Source organism: Notothenia rossii (assembly GCF_949606895.1).
Source record: "Notothenia rossii genome assembly, chromosome: 6".
Lineage (NCBI taxonomy): Eukaryota > Metazoa > Chordata > Actinopteri > Perciformes > Nototheniidae > Notothenia > Notothenia rossii.
In genome coordinates this window covers 61238517-61256733 of record NC_136909.1, presented here as the reverse complement: position 1 = coordinate 61256733, position 18217 = coordinate 61238517, and the positions used below count along the sequence as shown (strand labels likewise).

Below are 18217 nucleotides of genomic sequence, written 5' to 3'. Positions count from 1 at the left end.
TGTAACCTTTCCTTAAGCAATCATTGGTTTGAAGGTTGCAAGAGACAAACGTTCCCTTCAATGGACAATAAGAGGTTTTTAATTAAAAAAAAGACTAAAGTGCAATCAGTAAAAAAAAAGACTAAAGTGCAATCAGTCAATCACAAGAGCTTATGGAAAAAATGCTGGTCAAACAACAGGGATTTTCAATATACTGGTATCACGCAAACAGCCTGAAGAGGGCGGGTTAGCTCTGTCTGTGCATTCATACGCAGCTTTTTTTTGGTGAATGGACATCTGATTTTAGTTCCGTGTTCATCTCTCTGGACTCTTGAGTTGACTCATGAATGCTGAGCAGCGAAGAGGGATGGCTCTAAATAAAGATTTCAGGTCAAAAACAGGAAATGGCTCAATAAGCAGGGAGGGCAGGGCCATAGCAACACCAACTGGAGAGCTGCACCGACAACATCCCTCCCTCCCTCTCTCCATCTATCTTTATTTATTCCTGCCCCACTCTTCTCTTATGTTGCCTTCTTGCTGTTGCTTTATCCTTATTGGCCCTATTCTTCATTTTTCTTTGCCTCTCATTTTCTGCATTTTTCTTCCATTCTGTCTATTCATTTAATTCATTCAGAGGTTTTGATTTTAATGAAGCAACCACAACAAATAACTGTTCATTCAAATTGTATACTGTAACAGAATATACGCCATGACACAAAATGTGTGTTTCTCCGTGCACGTATCAGGTTGTGTGACACTACCAGTGTGAACCTGACTCATGGTGCGTTCACTGGTCCCACTCATTACTCAGGCTCGGTACATGCGGCTACATGTTGCTTCTATCCATCAGCTATTGCACCTTCGGGTGGTAACACACAGGATTACGACTGTAGCCAGAATTAGTTCGCCAACCGTCATGTTACAATTATACTCACAGTGAACACATGCATTTTTATATCATCACGGTCTATAAATATATATACACGCACGCACGCACGCACGCACGCACGCACACACACACACACACACACACACACACACACACACACACACACACACACACACACACACACACACACACACACACACACACACACACACACACACACACACACACACACACACACACACACACACACACACACACACACACACACACACACACACACACACACACACACACACACACACACACACACAAGGAACGTGACTTTTTGATTAAACTGAACAAATTGTATAATGTTTCCTGTGTTGAAAGATCTGAAACAGATTTGTTTGAAGAGGAGTTGTAAAGAAAAGTCTTCATTACATTTGGAAACTATAAGCCTGAAGTGAGGTGCACAACCAGAGCAATTTAACCTTTCATTATACATCTTTCATCAGATCCAAATTGGAAATTTCAAACACCTGATACTCAAAAAACACTTAAAATAGAGCAAAATCTGAGAAAACCTCCATGTGCTGGCAGATTAGGAGAGGGTGTGTGAACAGGACAAGAGAATATTATTAATTATATTAGATATGGGTGTGGCACCAAAGCTAACATGGAGAGAGAGGGGCAGAAAGATGGGGAGATAGGAAGGGAGGGAGGAGGGAGGGGAAGGACTCCCCACCAAAAGCACCCATCTGCTTTCTTTCCCATTATCTTCACTTTCTCTTTGTCTCTATGTTCTCCCGTTCTTTCATTGTCTCTTTACCAGTCTTTATATCAGTGCCCTTCTCCCCCTCTCTGCCTCAAACCCATACACAGGAAGAATGGTTTATCATTACTCTACACTATTTTTATTGAGAGAAACACTGGTAGAAGTGTTGGTGGAATATTTCTGTTTGCTTTCCCACAATTATTCTTTGTTCTTGTTACATTGAGGTTTCAAAAACGTGTCATGCACTTCAAAGGGGGAAGTCTCTCCTGCGGTGCTGCCATTTGAGTGAAATATGCTCCAAATGTCATGCCACCTTGACTCAGTGACTTAACAGCATAGTTGTTATATCTCACAGGCTCCACCCTCTACTGGACTCTATGGGTACTACCCCTTGACCTTACTATGCTAGCGTTCACCTACTGAGATATCTTTAAACGTAGCCGGCCCTCGGGGCGGGCCTACCTGAGTGCGCGCGCAAGCCCACCCTATATAAAGCGGCCTCGCCTCCTGACTGTCATCATTTTCTCTTCAGCGAGTAGGATAAACAACTGAGAGAGCGAAAGAGAGAGAAGAAGATCGAGCAAAGGATGGAAAACTCACCATTCCTCCAGCACCGACCCTGCCCACGTGCACCGGCCTAATCGCAGGTGCCGATCCCCACCGCCTGTTTTTCGAGTGTCTGGGGCCTGAACACGCCAGGGACGGCTTGCAGTCTCCCTCCTTTAATGCCTGCCGGATGCTACCACAACTTAGTTGCCAGCATCGCATTTCGCCCCCGTTCTGCGGGTACAGGGACATGGTGGCTGGCGTGTTATTGTCCGGAGGCACACAGCACTTAGCGTAATGCATTTCTCCGTCTGGGTGAGGATTGCATTATGACGGACGCGCGCTCCCACGAGAGCGTGCCGCGGTGCGTTCAGGGACCTCAGTAGAAAATCTGGCCTTTTTTTGTCAGCCCCCCATGGGCCGAACTTCCTTCCATTGGGAGCCTACGAGTACAACAGACTGCCGTTTGGCTACTCCCTATCCCCACGCACGTCCATCAAATGTGTGGCCACAGCATTTCAGCCGCTTCACGACCATGGAATGAGGGTTTTCTTTTATCTAGACGACCTCATATTCATGGCCAGGTCCAGGGAATGGGCAATGTTTCACACAGCCCAATTGATCCTACACCTAACCAAGTTGGGTTTAGCAATCCCATACCTCACCAGCAGGTGCAGCATCTAGGGATGGTGCTTGATGCAGGCAGGCTACGCGCAACCCTGAAAGCAGACAGGCGTCCCTGCTGCGGGCTGTTCGCAGACTGCGACAGGGGGCAACGGTAACAGCTTTGACCATCATGCAGACTCTGGGTCTCATGGCGGCTGCTCATTCCGTGGTGCCGCTGGGGTTGCTGCATATGCGCTGCCTGCAAAGGTGGTTTGCCGGCCTTCGTTCAGATCCCAAGAGGCACAAACGACGTCTGGTGACTATCCCCCCCTCAGTGGAGGGCAACCTCCAGGACTGGGGGTCCCCAGTACATCTCCGCTGGGGCGAGTGACCTCCTACATTACGACGTTTACAGACGCATCAGTGACAGGATGGGGGGGACTTGCCTAGAGAGAGCTATAAGTGGTCAATGGGCTCTGACGGAGACTCAACACAGCAACCTCCTAGAGCTGCAGGCAGTAGGGTTGGTCCTCCAGCACTTAGTGCTAGTGAGGTGCGACAACTGCACCACAGTGGCGTACATCAACAGGCAGGGCGGAGTCCGCTCCGCCGCCTTGTTGACCACAGCAGAGAACCTGTGGTTATGGGCCTCAGAGATTGTGTTGTCTCTGAGAGCCCTCCACATCCCGGGACTGGAGAACGGGGGGCCCCTGCCTGACGAGTGGGTGCTTCACCCGGAGGTGGTGAAGCAAATCTGGGCCCGGTTCGGGAAAGCGGAGGTTGACCTGTTCGCCAACCGGCGAAACAGCCACTGTACTCTGTGGTTTTACATGGCTCGGCGGGACAATCTGCCCTTGGGGGTGGACACGTTTGCATACGAGCCATGGCCAAGAAAGCTGCTCTACACCTTTCCACCGCTGCGCCTCATTCTCCCCCTCCTGGAGAGGGTGAGACGAGAACATCTGTCAGTCATCCTAGTAGCCCCAGACCGCCGCGTGGCGCCGTGGTTTGCGGAGGTGACACAGATGATGGTGGGACAGCCCTCGGCAGTTCCTCAGGTCTGGCCGTAGCGGGGCGACACTCAGGCCGAACCCCTCCTTTGTTCCCAATAACTTAAGGCAGTGGTTTTCAAACTGTGGGGCGTGACCCCTGGTGGGTTGCGGAGGTACTGCAGGGGGGGGCGCTGGAAGATTTTTTTATTTTATTATTTTCTCCTTTTAGCTTTGTGAAGCACCTTGAGATGGCTTTGTTTTTAAAGTGTGCTAATCAAATGTATTATTATTATTTTTCAATTGTAAACAAACACTGCTCGAAAATATCTCATTGATCAGAGAGCTGTGGGCATAATGCTGCCTTTTGCAACATCCTACTTGTGCGAGATTTTCTGCTGTTGCTGCCATCAAAACGAAATACAGATCAAAGCTGAACATTGAGAATGAACTGAGAGTGGCAGTCTCAAAACAACAGCCCCGGTTTGAGAAGATCTGCAAGGGAAAGCAAGCACACACAAGTAATTGATGAGCTATGTGTGGAATAGCAATGGTAAAGTGATGATCGTTTGCAACCTGCAGTAGAAATAGTAGTTAATTCATATATTTTCCTTAACCCTCTGGAGTCTAAGGGTATTTTCTCGATTTTTAGATGTTTTCTTCAATCACCTCTTAAATGTATTTCTTCTAACATGGCACCCCATGTGTTCAATATCAAAATGTTTAGGACAATTCTGGTATTGCTATATATGCAAATTACTCACCTTAGAGCACTGTTGTGATGAGATAAGTAGCTCAAAAGCTTAAAATGTGACATCCGATTTTCGGAAAATCGTCAAAACTCTTGTGAAAACACAAATTTACTCATGTGATTGAATTGTTTTGGTGTTTTAGATTTGGTTACCAAAGTCTTAGGATCACAAAAGTAGTGAAATATTTGAATTACACTGTATATAAATGTGTAATTCCATGTCTAAAATGAAAATAAATTAATTCGAATTTTGAGTAAAACAGGTGTTTATCACTCTACTTTCACCACAGCAGGGACTGAGATACATTAGGATTGACTAATGACTTCATATTACATACCAAGGTTCATGTGATGTGTACAAATACAAATTGAGAATTCAAACTTTTTATTCAACCAACAATTTATTATAAATATGTTTTTTTCAACCAACTATTTATATAAATATAAGAAACTGGAAAATATCATTATTTACAATATTGAACATCAGAACTTTCAACCAACTCGTCATTATAAATGTCAAGAAAGTGTCAAGGTCTTTGTCTGTCTTCTAAAACAGTGGGTCTGGCTGCTGTGAAGATGGGGGTGATGGTGCATGGGCTGCTGTGTAGGTGAGGTGTACAAGTGCTATACGAGACCTCCACGAGACCTCCTTGCTGGCTGGGTTGAAGGTGATGGCTGTGGTGGAGCCTTTGTGCTGAGGTTCATCTTGACCTTGTGGCAGCCGCAGATGGAGGTGGAGGCAGCTGTAGTGATGCTGGTCTGCTTGTCCTTGGTGGTGATGGCTCTGGTGAAGGCCCTTGAGCCACGGTAGATCTTGACCTGGGGGCCGGCACAGATGGATGTTCTGGCTCCTGGATAAACGTCGCCTGCAGCTGGGAAACCTCTCTGTAAAACAAATAAAAAATGTAGGACAATAATTACTGCATTGAAATAAAGTTCAAGTAAAATGTTGCTCAAGCACAAATAACAATGCACACATAAAAAGAAAGATTGGGAGGTTGGTCTCTCTCTCTCTCTCTCTCTCTCTCTCTCTCTCTCTCTCTCTCTCTCTCTCTCTCTCTCTCTCTCTCTCTCTCTCTCTCTCTCCTCTCTCTCTCTCTCTCTCTCCTCTCTCTCTCTCTCTCTCTCTCCTCTCTCCTCTCTCTCTCTCTCTCTCTCTCTCTCTCTCTCTCTCTCTCTCTCTCTCTCTCTCTCTCTCTCTCTCTCTCTCTCTCTCTCTCTCCTGTACAGGACTGTAAAATAATCACTAGCACACATATAAATAAATCTATGACAAAGTCTCATCTGTACAGAACAGTTATGAAAAGATAATCACAGGCACACATATAAATAAATCTATGAAAGCCTAGAGAACAGTATGATACAATAATCGATGGCAAAAAACATGTCTATAGCCACTGTAAATGTCTCCGTTGTGGACGAATAAATGATTCATTTAAATCATCTAAACATGTAATCTCACTTTTACACACCAAAATAACGTTAACACAGTGTAAAGGTTTGCCAATGGAGAGTTACTTTTCGCGGTATTCCCCACACATTGCCAGTTCACTATTACTGTAATATTTACACTTACCCATGTCCAAATGGATCTTTGTTGTTGTCTTTGTATTCTTCTTCTTCAGAAGAGTCGAAGACTTCAGGTTCTGAGGCTCTATCTTCACTGCTGCTAGCGAAAAAAATCTCTAGCGAAGTCGGCGACTGTAAAGTTTTAAGCCATTTTCTGTCTCTCTCTTTCTCCTCACACACGTAAACTGATGGGAGACACGTGATTTGTGTTTTTTTTTACTTGGTGGGTAGGTCCTTAGTGATTTCTCGATGTCCATTGGTCATTTCAGAACATCGTGGCTGCCGGCCGAGATTTTCCTTGACAGTGTAAAGTCAAGCTGCTTTGAGCGGCCATATTGCCTGCTGTGCCCTGGTTACAGTCTCACAGGAGATACCGCTGAAAGCTACACTTTCAGCAATTCCGCGGATGTCTGAATCATATTTCTACTCCTTGTAATCGAAAATATATGGTTAATTTATGTAAATTATGCGCACTTGGACGCGCCGGCGCTTCCACCGACTCCAGAGGGTGGCCAAAAATCTACTACTCAGGGGAGAAGGCCAACCAGTTTTAATTAGGCCAAATTAATTCACAGTATCTATTACAAGCACTGTTGTTCATGTGTAATCCATAATAAAATATAAAATTGTTGTTGGATCTCTGTATCTTCTTATTATTAGCAGAGAAAATGTAATGTTTTTACAACAATATACAATTAATCCTACCAATGTAGATGGGAACCGGGTTGGCGGGGTCCCGAAAATATTTCTAATTTCCCAAGGGGGGCCGACTGAAAAAGTTTGGGAACCACTGACTTAAGGAGTTCGTTCAGGTCAAGGGCTATACAGCTGGGCGGCTTTAGTCTTCCACCCCATATTGGGGACAGGGAGGCTAAACTGTACCTCCTCTGCCTGGTACGTGCATTGGCATGATATGTTGAGCGCACGGCTTTCATTTGGCGCCCTGAACAGCTGTTCGTGTGCTTCAGGGGGGGTGTGGCCGGTAAAGCTCTGTCCAAGAAACGCCTGGCAGGATGGCCCTGTGAGTGCAGTGCACATGCCTACGGTCAGGCGGGGAGAGCCTTCCCCACGGGGGTCCATGCGCACTCTACACGGGCTATGGCTGTGTCAACAGCCTTATTTAGTGGCGTGAGTGTGGAGGACATATGCACTGCGGCGTCTTGGTCCACTCCATGCGAGAACCCTTCATAAGGTTTTATCTCTTGGACATGTCTGGCTCCTTCTCATCGTCTGTGCTTGCTGAGGCAACACAGGACTGGTGAGGGGGGGGGGAGGTGGGCTGTGGGTCAGTAGGTATCTGGACATAATGCACTTATGGTTTCCCATGCTCCTTAGGGACCCGGGAAACATGGTGCGCAATGAGCAGGGCGGAAGGATTATTTTTCCATGCACACTCTTTACGAGGTAAGCGTGTCTGAGTGTGCTCTATCAGCCAAGTAAACTGTGGCCCCTACTCCTCCACGGTCATGGCTGAGGGAGGAGAGGTTGCGGTGCAGTGGCTGCTAAGCAAAAAGCCGGTCAGGGGCAGTGTGATGGGTTGTTGGTAGGGCTCCACCGACTGTACCCATAGAGTCCAGTAGAGGGCGGAGCTATAACGGAGATATAACGATGGGTTACGTATTGTAACCCTAGTTATATAAGCACAGACGGAGCCCTCTACTAGGGGCCCTGTCTATCCTATGCTGCTCGCTGAAGAGGGTGTAGGATGACAGTCGGGGGGCGGGCCACCTTATATAGGGTGGGCTTGCGCGCGCACTCAGGTAGGCCCGCCCCGAGGGCCGGCTACGTTTAAAGATATCTCAGTAGGTGAACGCTTGCATAGTAAGGTCAAGGGGTAGTACCTATAGAGTCCAGTAGAGGTTGGAGCCTGTGCTTATATAACTAGGGTTACAATACGTAACACATCGTTTCTTCTGATGCTGGTGACATAAGCATTTATCCTAATGTGACACTCAACAGCTGCTCTGCCGAATTGTTATGTAATATTTAATGAGTTATTGAGCATTCTAAATCATGGTACACTCAAAAGGTGTTTATTATATTTTTACGTCACCAAGGGATTTGTGGACTAGACATTTGTCTGTGGCCAAAATGCTAACTTTCATAAACTGTAAAAACAGACTCAAATGTGAATGGTCTCAGACTCAGACACTGAAAACTCCAACACCCAACAATGCCATAGTATACTGAATGACAATGTTACCCTGCCCTGAACCATAGTCTGTTTTACCCTATTTTTTACTCTAAATGGTTCCATCATTTTAGAAATGTACGTCATGCTGTATAAGTGTAAGTGGGAGGTAAAGGGTCAAATTCGCAGACTTCTAGAGAATTGGATCGTTTTTTTTTTACACGAGTTGAGCGACACCTACTGGCTGTTGGATAGAATGCAAGTTTAAGTCAACTTCACATTGGCTTCTCTTCTTTTGGCTTGGTTTTCTTTAAAACCACAACAGATCACAGGGTGGTCCTGGAACTATGGAGGACCTTCCTTTTCAAAACTCAGAGCCAAAACAAATTGTACTAACTGGGCAGGGTTCCATGAAACCATACACACATTATGTTTCATTATCAATTGTGTTAGTACATGTAAGGCAAGATGACCAAATTAGTTTTAGGCTGTTCTTTTAAGCATGTAACAACAATATTGATTGTGTCATTATCACGCGATAGTGGACTTGTGTAAGACCTGACCTATCTAGGATAGTTTCATCGTTGAGTCATTCCTACTATCCTTGCAATTGTTTCTATGTTTTTTATCTAAACACAATTTGACAATTATTAGGGTTAGGATTCCAAGCCAACCCTAACCCTACTTTAAGAATATGGCCATTGGATGCAACTGAATATGCTTTGTAAAGTTTTGCAAATGTGTCCAAGTTCATGCTCAGTTGCTATTGAACAGCTTAGGGTCTCCTAGATAACCTTAACATTTTACAGCTTCCCCATTTGGAACGCAGTGTCATTAACTCATCAGGTTGCTATAAATCATGATGGCTACTTGGCAGCACATCAGCAGCTTTGTATTTTCTTTCAGTCAAAATGCATCCTTAAAGGTCATTGAGATTTTAATGAGTGGGGAAAACCCAGACACATTTTGGCTAGGTTCTAGCCCTATGTATGTATCAATCCACAGCTAAAAATGGTCCCCAACAAATGTGCTATGTCCTACTGTTTGAATAACATTTATTAAATAAGTAACTTTAAAATAAATGTAGTTCTTCGTTGGAGGCAATTTGAGGCAATGAAGTCCGAAATTATTCAAAGACTTTCTTAAACATTGTTGGTTTTGGTCTTGGACTTTTGGTGTTGGATTTATCAACAAAATGGCAATTATATAATAATACCTGCGTTATACTTCAGGATCACTTAGATTTACAATAATATGATATCTCCTCAACCAAAGAGCCCTCCTTCAGTGCGAAAAATAATTTAGGGAGATAGGTCTATATATAGAAACTAGTAAGGGAGCTCCAAACAAAACATTGAATCAATAAGAGGGCTTGTGCCTGGACTAAGAACATGGGTGACCGAGACAGAGAGAGAAAGGGAGGTGTGTTTACTCATGGCTGTGTGACGCCTCCAGTGTCAGGTGACTTACAGGAAATAAGTTGTTGTTCTCTTCTCTTTCTCGACTCCGTCTCTGTCATTTGAGTAACTCTTTCCTTGTTTTTTTAACTTCCGGGATCATTTTTTTCTCTCTATTTGCCAACTTTACTGGCATGTCGTTTATCAGACAACCCAATCAGAGTGTAAAATGTAAAATACAAGTAAGAGGTAATGCGCCCAAATCATATTAAATGATAAGTTATTTGATTTGAAAGAAACCAAAAACAAGTTTTTGAGGTTGAGTACATGATGTTGCAAATAACTCAAGCCAGCCAAGACGGGACACGGTAATAACCACCTTAGACATAGAATACAGTGCTCTGTTGTATGTTTTAATGGCTTTTGGCTCGAGGCTATGTGAAAAAAGGTTTACTATAACCTTTTACTGTGTGTGTGTGTGTGTGTGTGTGTGTGTGTGTGTGTGTGTGTGTGTGTGTGTGTGTGTGTGTGTGTGTGTGTGTGTGTGTGTGTGTATGTTTGAGCTCATCCGTAGCAAACTGGTGAGCGTGACACATTCCAGGAGGACAACTCACCAATAGTCCAGCGGTAGATGGGACACAGATACCTCTGTCCAGTAGGAAAACTCAACAAAAACACATTGATGACGGAGAATTGAGTTCCCACAGTTTTCTTCTTTTTGTCACAAGTTAGCTACATTCGGAGCAGCTTAAATGGGAGCAGAGGCAGTGATGGGGGAATTTGTGATACTGGGAGTGATGGTTTACAGCAGGGGTCGGCAACCCCTGGCACGCGTGCCAGCATTGGCACGCGGCACCGTAACCAGTGGCACACTAGGAATACGTGTAATAAGTGTGCAAAAATATTTAAATTGTATCTTCGGATCCTGAAGAGAGAAATACAAGAGACCGCCGCCAGAGCGCGTCTCCCCGTTACCTGCAGAAGGAAGCCATGCACGTAACGCAGCCCCGCTCTCTTTAACTCCAGGTGACTTTCTGCCGCTTTCCTCTGTGGTGCAGTGCTGATCGTTTCACCACGGAGGAAAGCCCTTCACAAATGTGCAGTACCCATAAGGAGCTGTACAAATGCCGCAGTTTTTGCGTGGCTGTGTATTTAGTTGAAAGCCCAGTGGCGATCTGCTCATCTCTCATCGAAATAATATGCTACAAAGGGGCGGACTGGCCAACTGTGTGTTGAACTTTCCTGTCGGCTCCCAGACCATAGTCGAGGAGGGCAGAAGCAACAAGCTTCAGGTTCAATAACCAACTTTAGCTTAAATGACTGGAGAGAGGCGAGGTCTTCTTGGGAGGCCGTTGCATTTATTTAGCTGTTCTTCTGTTTCACAAAATACATCACAGACCTCTGTTTTTCTGCTGCCTCGTTTCACTTCCAGAAACATACACGTTCCCTCACTGCCGCTCTACCATCCACAAACACACATGCACAAGTCTCTCTAACATGTGTGCTCTGGAAAATCACAGAACGGACGATCGCCCTTATTATTATGCCATTTAAACCAATTGTTTAAATGTGTTTGTTAAATTCTGCATCATGTAAGTTGCGCTGACATGTCCACACGCTGCTTCCCCGCAGCGAGGCTGATAGTTGACGAGCGTCAAGCTCCTCAACCCCCCCCCCCCCCCTGTTGATAATTCTCGATCGTTGGCACGCTGATAAACATTTGTTTTTTAAATGGCACTTCATATGAAAAAGGTTGCCGACCCCTGGTTTACAGTAAAGGTAACAGTCATTGAAGTAGAGAAAGTAGTTGACTTCTTACATGTATATGTGCATTTTCCCTCCCTAATACCTTCACTGTTTTGCCCCTAATAATACATTATGCAAGTTTTTTGTGTGCACTTCAAGTCAAACTGAACTGCACTTAGAAGTCTGTGGAGGGAGTTCCTGTTGATGAAAACAGGAAGGTCATTAATCTTCGAGAGAAAGCGAGCCGACTCACAAGTCACAGCACGAGGAAGCGACAACAGCGTTTCAGCTTTAGCTGGTTGTCAGCCTTTTTTACAAACTCTTTCAGCATAGACAGACGTCAATTGCAGTGTTGGATGTTCTGTTTTGATCAGGGATACAGTCAGAACAATGTGCTAATAGAAGGAAATGGTAGACTAAAGAAAATAGATAAATATCATCATAGGTCAGCTTTGATTGGAAGGTAGGGGTACACCAGCCTTTTATGATGTGATTAAAAGATTCACATTGGATCACCTGACCGGAGAGCTCACAGCTACAAAGAAATTGTGCCCGAACCCAAAAATACCAGCAACCGAACCTGCTTATAGTTTGAAAACTGGGATCCAGACCCATTAATGACCGAGAAAAGTCCGTCCAAAAATTGGGGAAACAGACCCGATCGGCAACACACAGCTGAACAGTCAAAAAACAACATTGTGTCTTAACCAATGTTCTTAGTGTTAAAAATGAAAGTTGGTAAGTGGTTTCAGGTTATTCCACTCTTTGTGATAGCATGGTGTATTCAATGTTGTGTCTCGTCAAATGTGTTAGTTATGTTTATGTGTTATGTCTGTCTTTTCATGTTATTTCACGTCATGTCATGTCTGTCTATTTATGTCATTTCATCTCTAGTCAAGTCCCCGTGTTTCATGTCATGTCTCGTTTTCCATCTCTATTTTGTACTTACCTCTTGTCTCTCATTTCAGGCCCTGTTACTTCCTCCCTTTGTGTGTTTTCCCGCCCTCGTCAGCGTCTGCCCCGCCCCTGATTGTTTCCACCTGTTCCCACTCACCTCATGTTTAAATAGTCCTGTCTCCCCCTGTCCTGTGTCTGTTTGTCTTGTTTGTTTCCATGGATGGTCGTGCCAGGCTTCAACAAAGAGAGGATCATTTCCAGTCTAGTCAGGTTTTGTTATTTTGTTATTTTTGAAAACTTAAAGGGGACATACCATGCTATATTTGAACAATATATTGTAGGGCCATACCTATATAAAGTATATAAATATAGTTTTTATTTAAAAATACCAAACAGATCCTGCATTTTAGCCATGCCTCATTTCGCTCTATTTGCTCTTTCTAGCGCTGTTTTTGCAAGGGGCTGATTCTGTGAGCTGCAGCTGACCACGCCCCCCTGCAAGAGAGGGGAGCGTGCTTTGAGATCAGCTGCTGGGCTGTCAGAAGAGGGGGAGAAAAAGAGATCTCCGTCCTCCGTGTTTTATTCTTATAGTAAGTAAGGAGAGAAGTAATGGGGCAGAAACCCTCCTTTTTGCGCAGCGGTCCAGACATAGACATCAAACGGCGACACATATTCAGTTGCCAGTTACTTTGGCATTAGGGCAGGGATATCTAGATACTTTCCAAGGTTTGACATAATGAACTGTGCTACTTTTAAAGCAAGCAACGATGTTTTCAAATCTGTAATCAAAAAGCTCCTCAAAAACGCTATCGAAGCAGTTCCTGCCGTTGCTACGTTAGTTCAAACAGTAACAACGGACTATTTTTCTTAGCGGATGCATGTCAATTTAAATCAATAGAACTATTTTTTAAATCAATAAAATCATTTTGTAAATCCATAAAAGCATTTCAATTAATATTGGGAGTCATATTGTTACTTTGTTGAGAATGTGGCCATGTAATAAGCGGGATAATGTGCAGCGACGTGGTCATTATGGGGAAAATAACACCTTCATGCCCATCTAGATCCCTCAGCTTCGCGTCGGGCTCCTGATCAGCCTGTCGGTGTTCTTTTCCCCATAATGACCGCGTCGCTGCACATCACCCCGTCCCCTTACATATGATTATATAGAGTCATTATTCATTTGTTTTAAAGCAGGAGGTGCAAACGCTTGCCTCGGGGAGGGAGTAAAAGAGCCACAGTGGAGAATAAACAGAAGGGCAACCATGGCAACCACGGCAACCATGCGTGGGAAGTCTTCTTCGTTGCAGACTACAGTGCCACTTACAGGCCTGGCATATGTACTGCAGCGTCTCCAGCGCTTTCAAGCGGCAATGGCCGGCCGTGGACCAACCTCTCCTTCCCCTGATAGGTGGAGAATTGACCACTAAGCGGAGCACCCTTTTTGTGACGTAGAAAATAATTAAAATCTGGATCAGTCTGTATCAGATCTGTTACATCCCCCTTTTTTTTTTTGATTTGGGTATAGAGGGAAAGAGAGAGGGTTATATTTTCTGACACTTGGTGAGTTCCCTGACACACCGGGGACACATATTGTCAAGGAGTGAACTCTGAGGCATGAACTCAATTGCACGACTCAAAACTCAGACTCGGATAGTGTTTCAAAATAAAGACTTTACTTGGATTTACACAGTAATGAAAACAAGGAAAACAAAACACTCTTTCGAGGAAAACTAGAACAGTGATCAATAACATAGATCCGTGAGAAGTCCGTGAGGTAAGCAGGAACGTAGGTCATAGAGAGACAACAAACTGACAATGAACAGGAGGGAGCTAACACAATATATACACAGGTAAAGGGGACACAGGTGGAAACAATCAGGACGGGGAAAATAATCAAGGACGCAGGAGACAGAAGGGGGCGGGGAGCGTGGAGGCCTGAAATGAGAGGGAGAATTAATTAAGGGAATAAACATAAAGCACAGGACAAAGGGACATGACAAAACTAACGTAAAGAATAAACTTTCACTATAAGTTTCTTAGACATGACACATATTCATGTATAAAAGATGTACAAGAGTGCATGATAGGTCCCCTTTAAGTTAATCTTAAATTCTCTTTGTGCTACGCTTGTTTTTTCCTCCTTGTGAGCGCTTTTTGTTAAATCCAGTACCTACTCTGTTAAGAGGGATTATCTGTTTTCTTGAAATTAAAAAGATTTTTTTTTGCTACATTCAAGACTGTCTCTGGGACGTGCATTTGGGTTCTCCAGTTTGTGTTAAGGTTGTGGCATTTACTGTATATTTCAGCATTTAAATCCTCTGTCGAAGTCATGACAAACACTGTATGACCACAGCTGAGTATTCTCAGATCCATTCTTGTCTAAAACATGTTAACAGACCAAGGCATTGATAAATACTAACCCAATTAAAGATCCAAACTGGATCCAAACCTGTGCAGATCCCCGGTTAGGACGTTCACACCAAGACTGATTTCAAAATGCACTCTTGTCTGATTTGGCCTTCCAATCAGGATGTATGAGTGGACAGAAGCATTCAAGATTATTGAGAACTGACCTCACAACACAACACACTCCTCACAACAGCTTCAGCTTTGGAAAAAATGTAGAAACCACTCCAAATTGTTCTTAAATCTCAATCTCTACATGTATGGCAGCCATTAGATTCCAGTGTCTGTTGAATTTTAACGCAGAGAAATGTCAGTAGTTCATAGAATTTAAGAATTTTCAGAGCTGTATGTTGTTTCTAGGGCTGTCCCGAATACCATTTTTCGGGCTCCGGATATTCGCTAGTAATCAGCAGCGAATATTCGGCCCGCACGGGGGACGGGGGACGGGGGGGGGTAGTAATCAGCAGCGAACCGCTTCAACACACGTATTTTGGTGTATTCACGGCATTCATTTTGTTATTCTACAGTATTGTTGTTTGATTATTTGTTAATGTAACCCAATTTGTGTTCTTTGAAATTGAAAAGGATATCGCATTGTGTTTGTTAATTTCGTCGCAGTTGTATCAGGGTTTCCGCTAGGATTTTTTCTCGCCGGTCAAATGTCCGGACAGAATTTATTTTACCGGACAAATTTGAAACTTACCGGTCATGTTTCAATCCTAATAATAAGAATTGTGTAGCAGAGTTTCCGTTAGCAGGTAATTACCGGACTATGACTGGATATGCTGATGTTTAAAACTCAGTTAATGGTGCTCATTTTTATATTGCTTCAGTTTATAATCGTAACAGATCAAAATATTCAGATTCATTTTTCAATAAATGATTCCACAAAAAACAAACAACATAATTATTACATTCAAAGAAACTACTTGTAGTAGATGAAGTACACTTTGAGTAACAACACGGGAGAAACGGATCCTCTCTTTTCCTCTCTCCCTCCCTCTCTCTCCTGACAGCCCGTCAGTTTCTCATGCAGCGCGCTAAACAGTGGGCGGGGCTTCAGGTGATTATGCAGCAGCTGATCTGATCTCTCTCTCGTGTCCGGTTACACTTCACTTGCATTTATTTCCATATCGATCAGATCCAACTCTCCTGATCGGCCTTTATAGAGAGCACAGATCAAACTATTAAGAGTGAATATCAGCCGACAATGATCGTTTTGAATTTACCGGGTTTTATTCAATTTTACCAGCTAAAAGACGGTAATTTCCGGCTAACGGAAACCCTGAGTTGTATGCATCTTAAGTGTAATTTGGCTTGGCTTCCTATTTATGGACTTGCTTTTGTTTTGAAGGAGAGTTAGCGCAGTTGACAGGAAGTTTTTGTTACTATGGAAACAACGTGACGGAGATTAACGGAGAAAAGTAATATCTACATATAAAGACGGAGAAAGTAAACAATAACGTTTATGGTTAAGTGTTAGCACCCCCCGAAGAGGCACAAGCTATTACGTTGATATTGGAGATTTCAATAAATTCAATTTGAAAAAAAAACTGGTAAAAAACAAACAAAACAAATATCCGAATAACGAAATTGAAACCCGAACAGTACTCCAATGAACGAATATTTGGATATTCGGGTACAACCCTAGTTGTTTCATCAGCCATATTGAAACATGAAAAAGTTAGGTCACGAAACGAAGGGTCACCCTGAAACCAATAATTGGAGTAGACGCATAGAGCAGAATACTTCCTTTGGTTGGTAATATCCTTTAAAGAGTACATGAAGTCATGGTTAAGCTGCCCGTCCGATATGTGCGGTAAAACAAATAAGCTCCCCCTTTACCAACTACATTAATCAGACACGTTAAGGCATCACTCATCATAAAGGCATGTAAAAATAAATAAGGTATATTTTGTAATGATTGCTACTAAGATTTTTGAATGCAGGTCTTTCTTCTTCCACCACTTGGAAAACCCTGATCTGATTAGAGTAGGTTACATTATAGCAGGACAGGGGAAGAAAGGAAACACACTCCTACAGATTCCCTGAGAAAAAGGGGAGTGGCTAATCAAGCCACCCCTGAGAGAAGCTGGAGGAAACCAATCAAGGAAATGATTGGCACCTGTGTGCTGTTAAAAGGAGGACAGCTTGTCGTTCAACAGAAAGAGAAAGAACCAAGAGGAAGTTGGATCTAGCAAGGAAGAAAGTGGATTCTTATGGACTTCATCAGAGAAATCAGGATAATTTTGGGAGTTTTGCCACTGAACCCAGGAGCTGTTGGGGAAACATTTAACTTTCCCCTTCCGAGTTAAAACTTGCAATCCGGTGATCTACTCTGGCCTGTCACCCTCAGATAAGTTATTCTCACTACACCAATATCATTTCCCCTCCTCCTGCACTCTACACCCACACTCCACACTCTGGAAAAAAAGAACTTTACAACTTTACTTTAACACATCCCTATCCCCTGAACTACACTCTTAAACGGAGTGACAAAGGACAAAAAAATACTTCTTCCCCCCCACACTCACTCACAGTCAATCCCCATGTTGTAAACAATCGTAGGCTCTCTGAGTCACATAAGTGATTGATGTTTTGTGAATTAATTTGCCTTGTTTGTTTTTGTATCTATTGGATTTAAGTTTTTCTGGTAAGTGGTCTGTGACATGAGTTGTTTGTTTAATATAATGATTATTATTTGGGGTTAAAAATAAAAGACTTTATGTTGAAAGTGACTTGGTTGAATATTATTTTTCCTTTGTAAACTTCAGTAGCTAGGTCACTTCAGTAGCTAGCTATCCCTCTGTTTCTGCGTGTTTAAGCATATACTTTTTTGACAGCTGGCTATATTAAATATTCCTCTGTCTGGCGCCCAAATTAAATGTATTCGTTCAGGGATAACAACTACGCTACAACAGGAACAGTAATCTATTACTTCCTCCCGCCTGCTGCTCTCCTACACCGGAGCAGACTGGCTGAGTCAGCGCCGCTGCTCTATCACGATTCAGCCTGACATACTTTCCCTCCCTCACCCACCCCCCCCCCCCCCCACTTTCCTTCATGAATCTCTTCATTCACTCTGAGCTGCGTTCAAAACGTTCCTCGCCCTTCTGCTCTCGCTGTCACTCTCTGTTGCGTCTAGCTGCTCCTATCTCTTTACGAAAAAATAAATAAACACCCCTCTCCCCACCATCTCCATTTTCTCCCCTTTTTTCGTTCTATCGACCCCCCCCCTCTCTTTCTCCCTCCCTCCTGCCCTGCCTTCAGGGTAGCAGAAGGGAAGTGGCTTCAGCCCTCCCAGCTGGTCCCATCACCTGGCAACCCAGAGCAAAACAAAAACACACACACACACACACACAGGAAGGCAATGCACACACACAGACAAGTTCAATAGCAAAGGAGTGCATGCATGTTCTTAGACACATGCAGTCAGATATATGCAGATTAACACACACACACACACACACACACACACACACACACACACACACACACACACACACACACACACACACACACACACACACACACACACACACACACACACACAC

The 18217-nt window shown here is 43.8% G+C and overlaps 2 protein-coding genes across 4 annotated transcripts in view; both read right to left on the bottom strand.

The window, feature by feature from the left end:
* Window positions 1-18217, bottom strand: part of LOC307045373 (SERTA domain-containing protein 2-like) — a 57289-nt gene that overhangs the window by 34231 nt on the left and 4841 nt on the right. Inside the window, exon 1 of one of the 3 annotated variants that reach the window (XM_079690996.1) lies at window positions 12307-12325. The exons of 1 other annotated variant lie outside the window; for it this stretch is intronic. In XM_079690996.1, the coding sequence (XP_079547122.1) occupies window positions 12307-12320 (14 nt within the window). In that variant the 5' untranslated portion in view covers window positions 12321-12325. Of the gene's footprint in view, window positions 1-12306; window positions 12326-13910; window positions 14193-18217 lie in introns of those variants that run through there. One more of the 3 variants, XR_013809898.1, reaches the window with a different exon arrangement.
* LOC307044105 (uncharacterized protein) lies at window positions 4972-9509 on the bottom strand. Its single transcript, XM_079689147.1, has 2 exons — window positions 6091-9509; window positions 4972-5399 (listed from the first exon to the last, which is right to left on the bottom strand). Exons 1-2 carry the CDS (start codon window positions 6092-6094, stop codon window positions 5062-5064), a joined length of 342 nt encoding a protein of 113 aa, XP_079545273.1. The 5' UTR covers window positions 6095-9509; the 3' UTR covers window positions 4972-5061.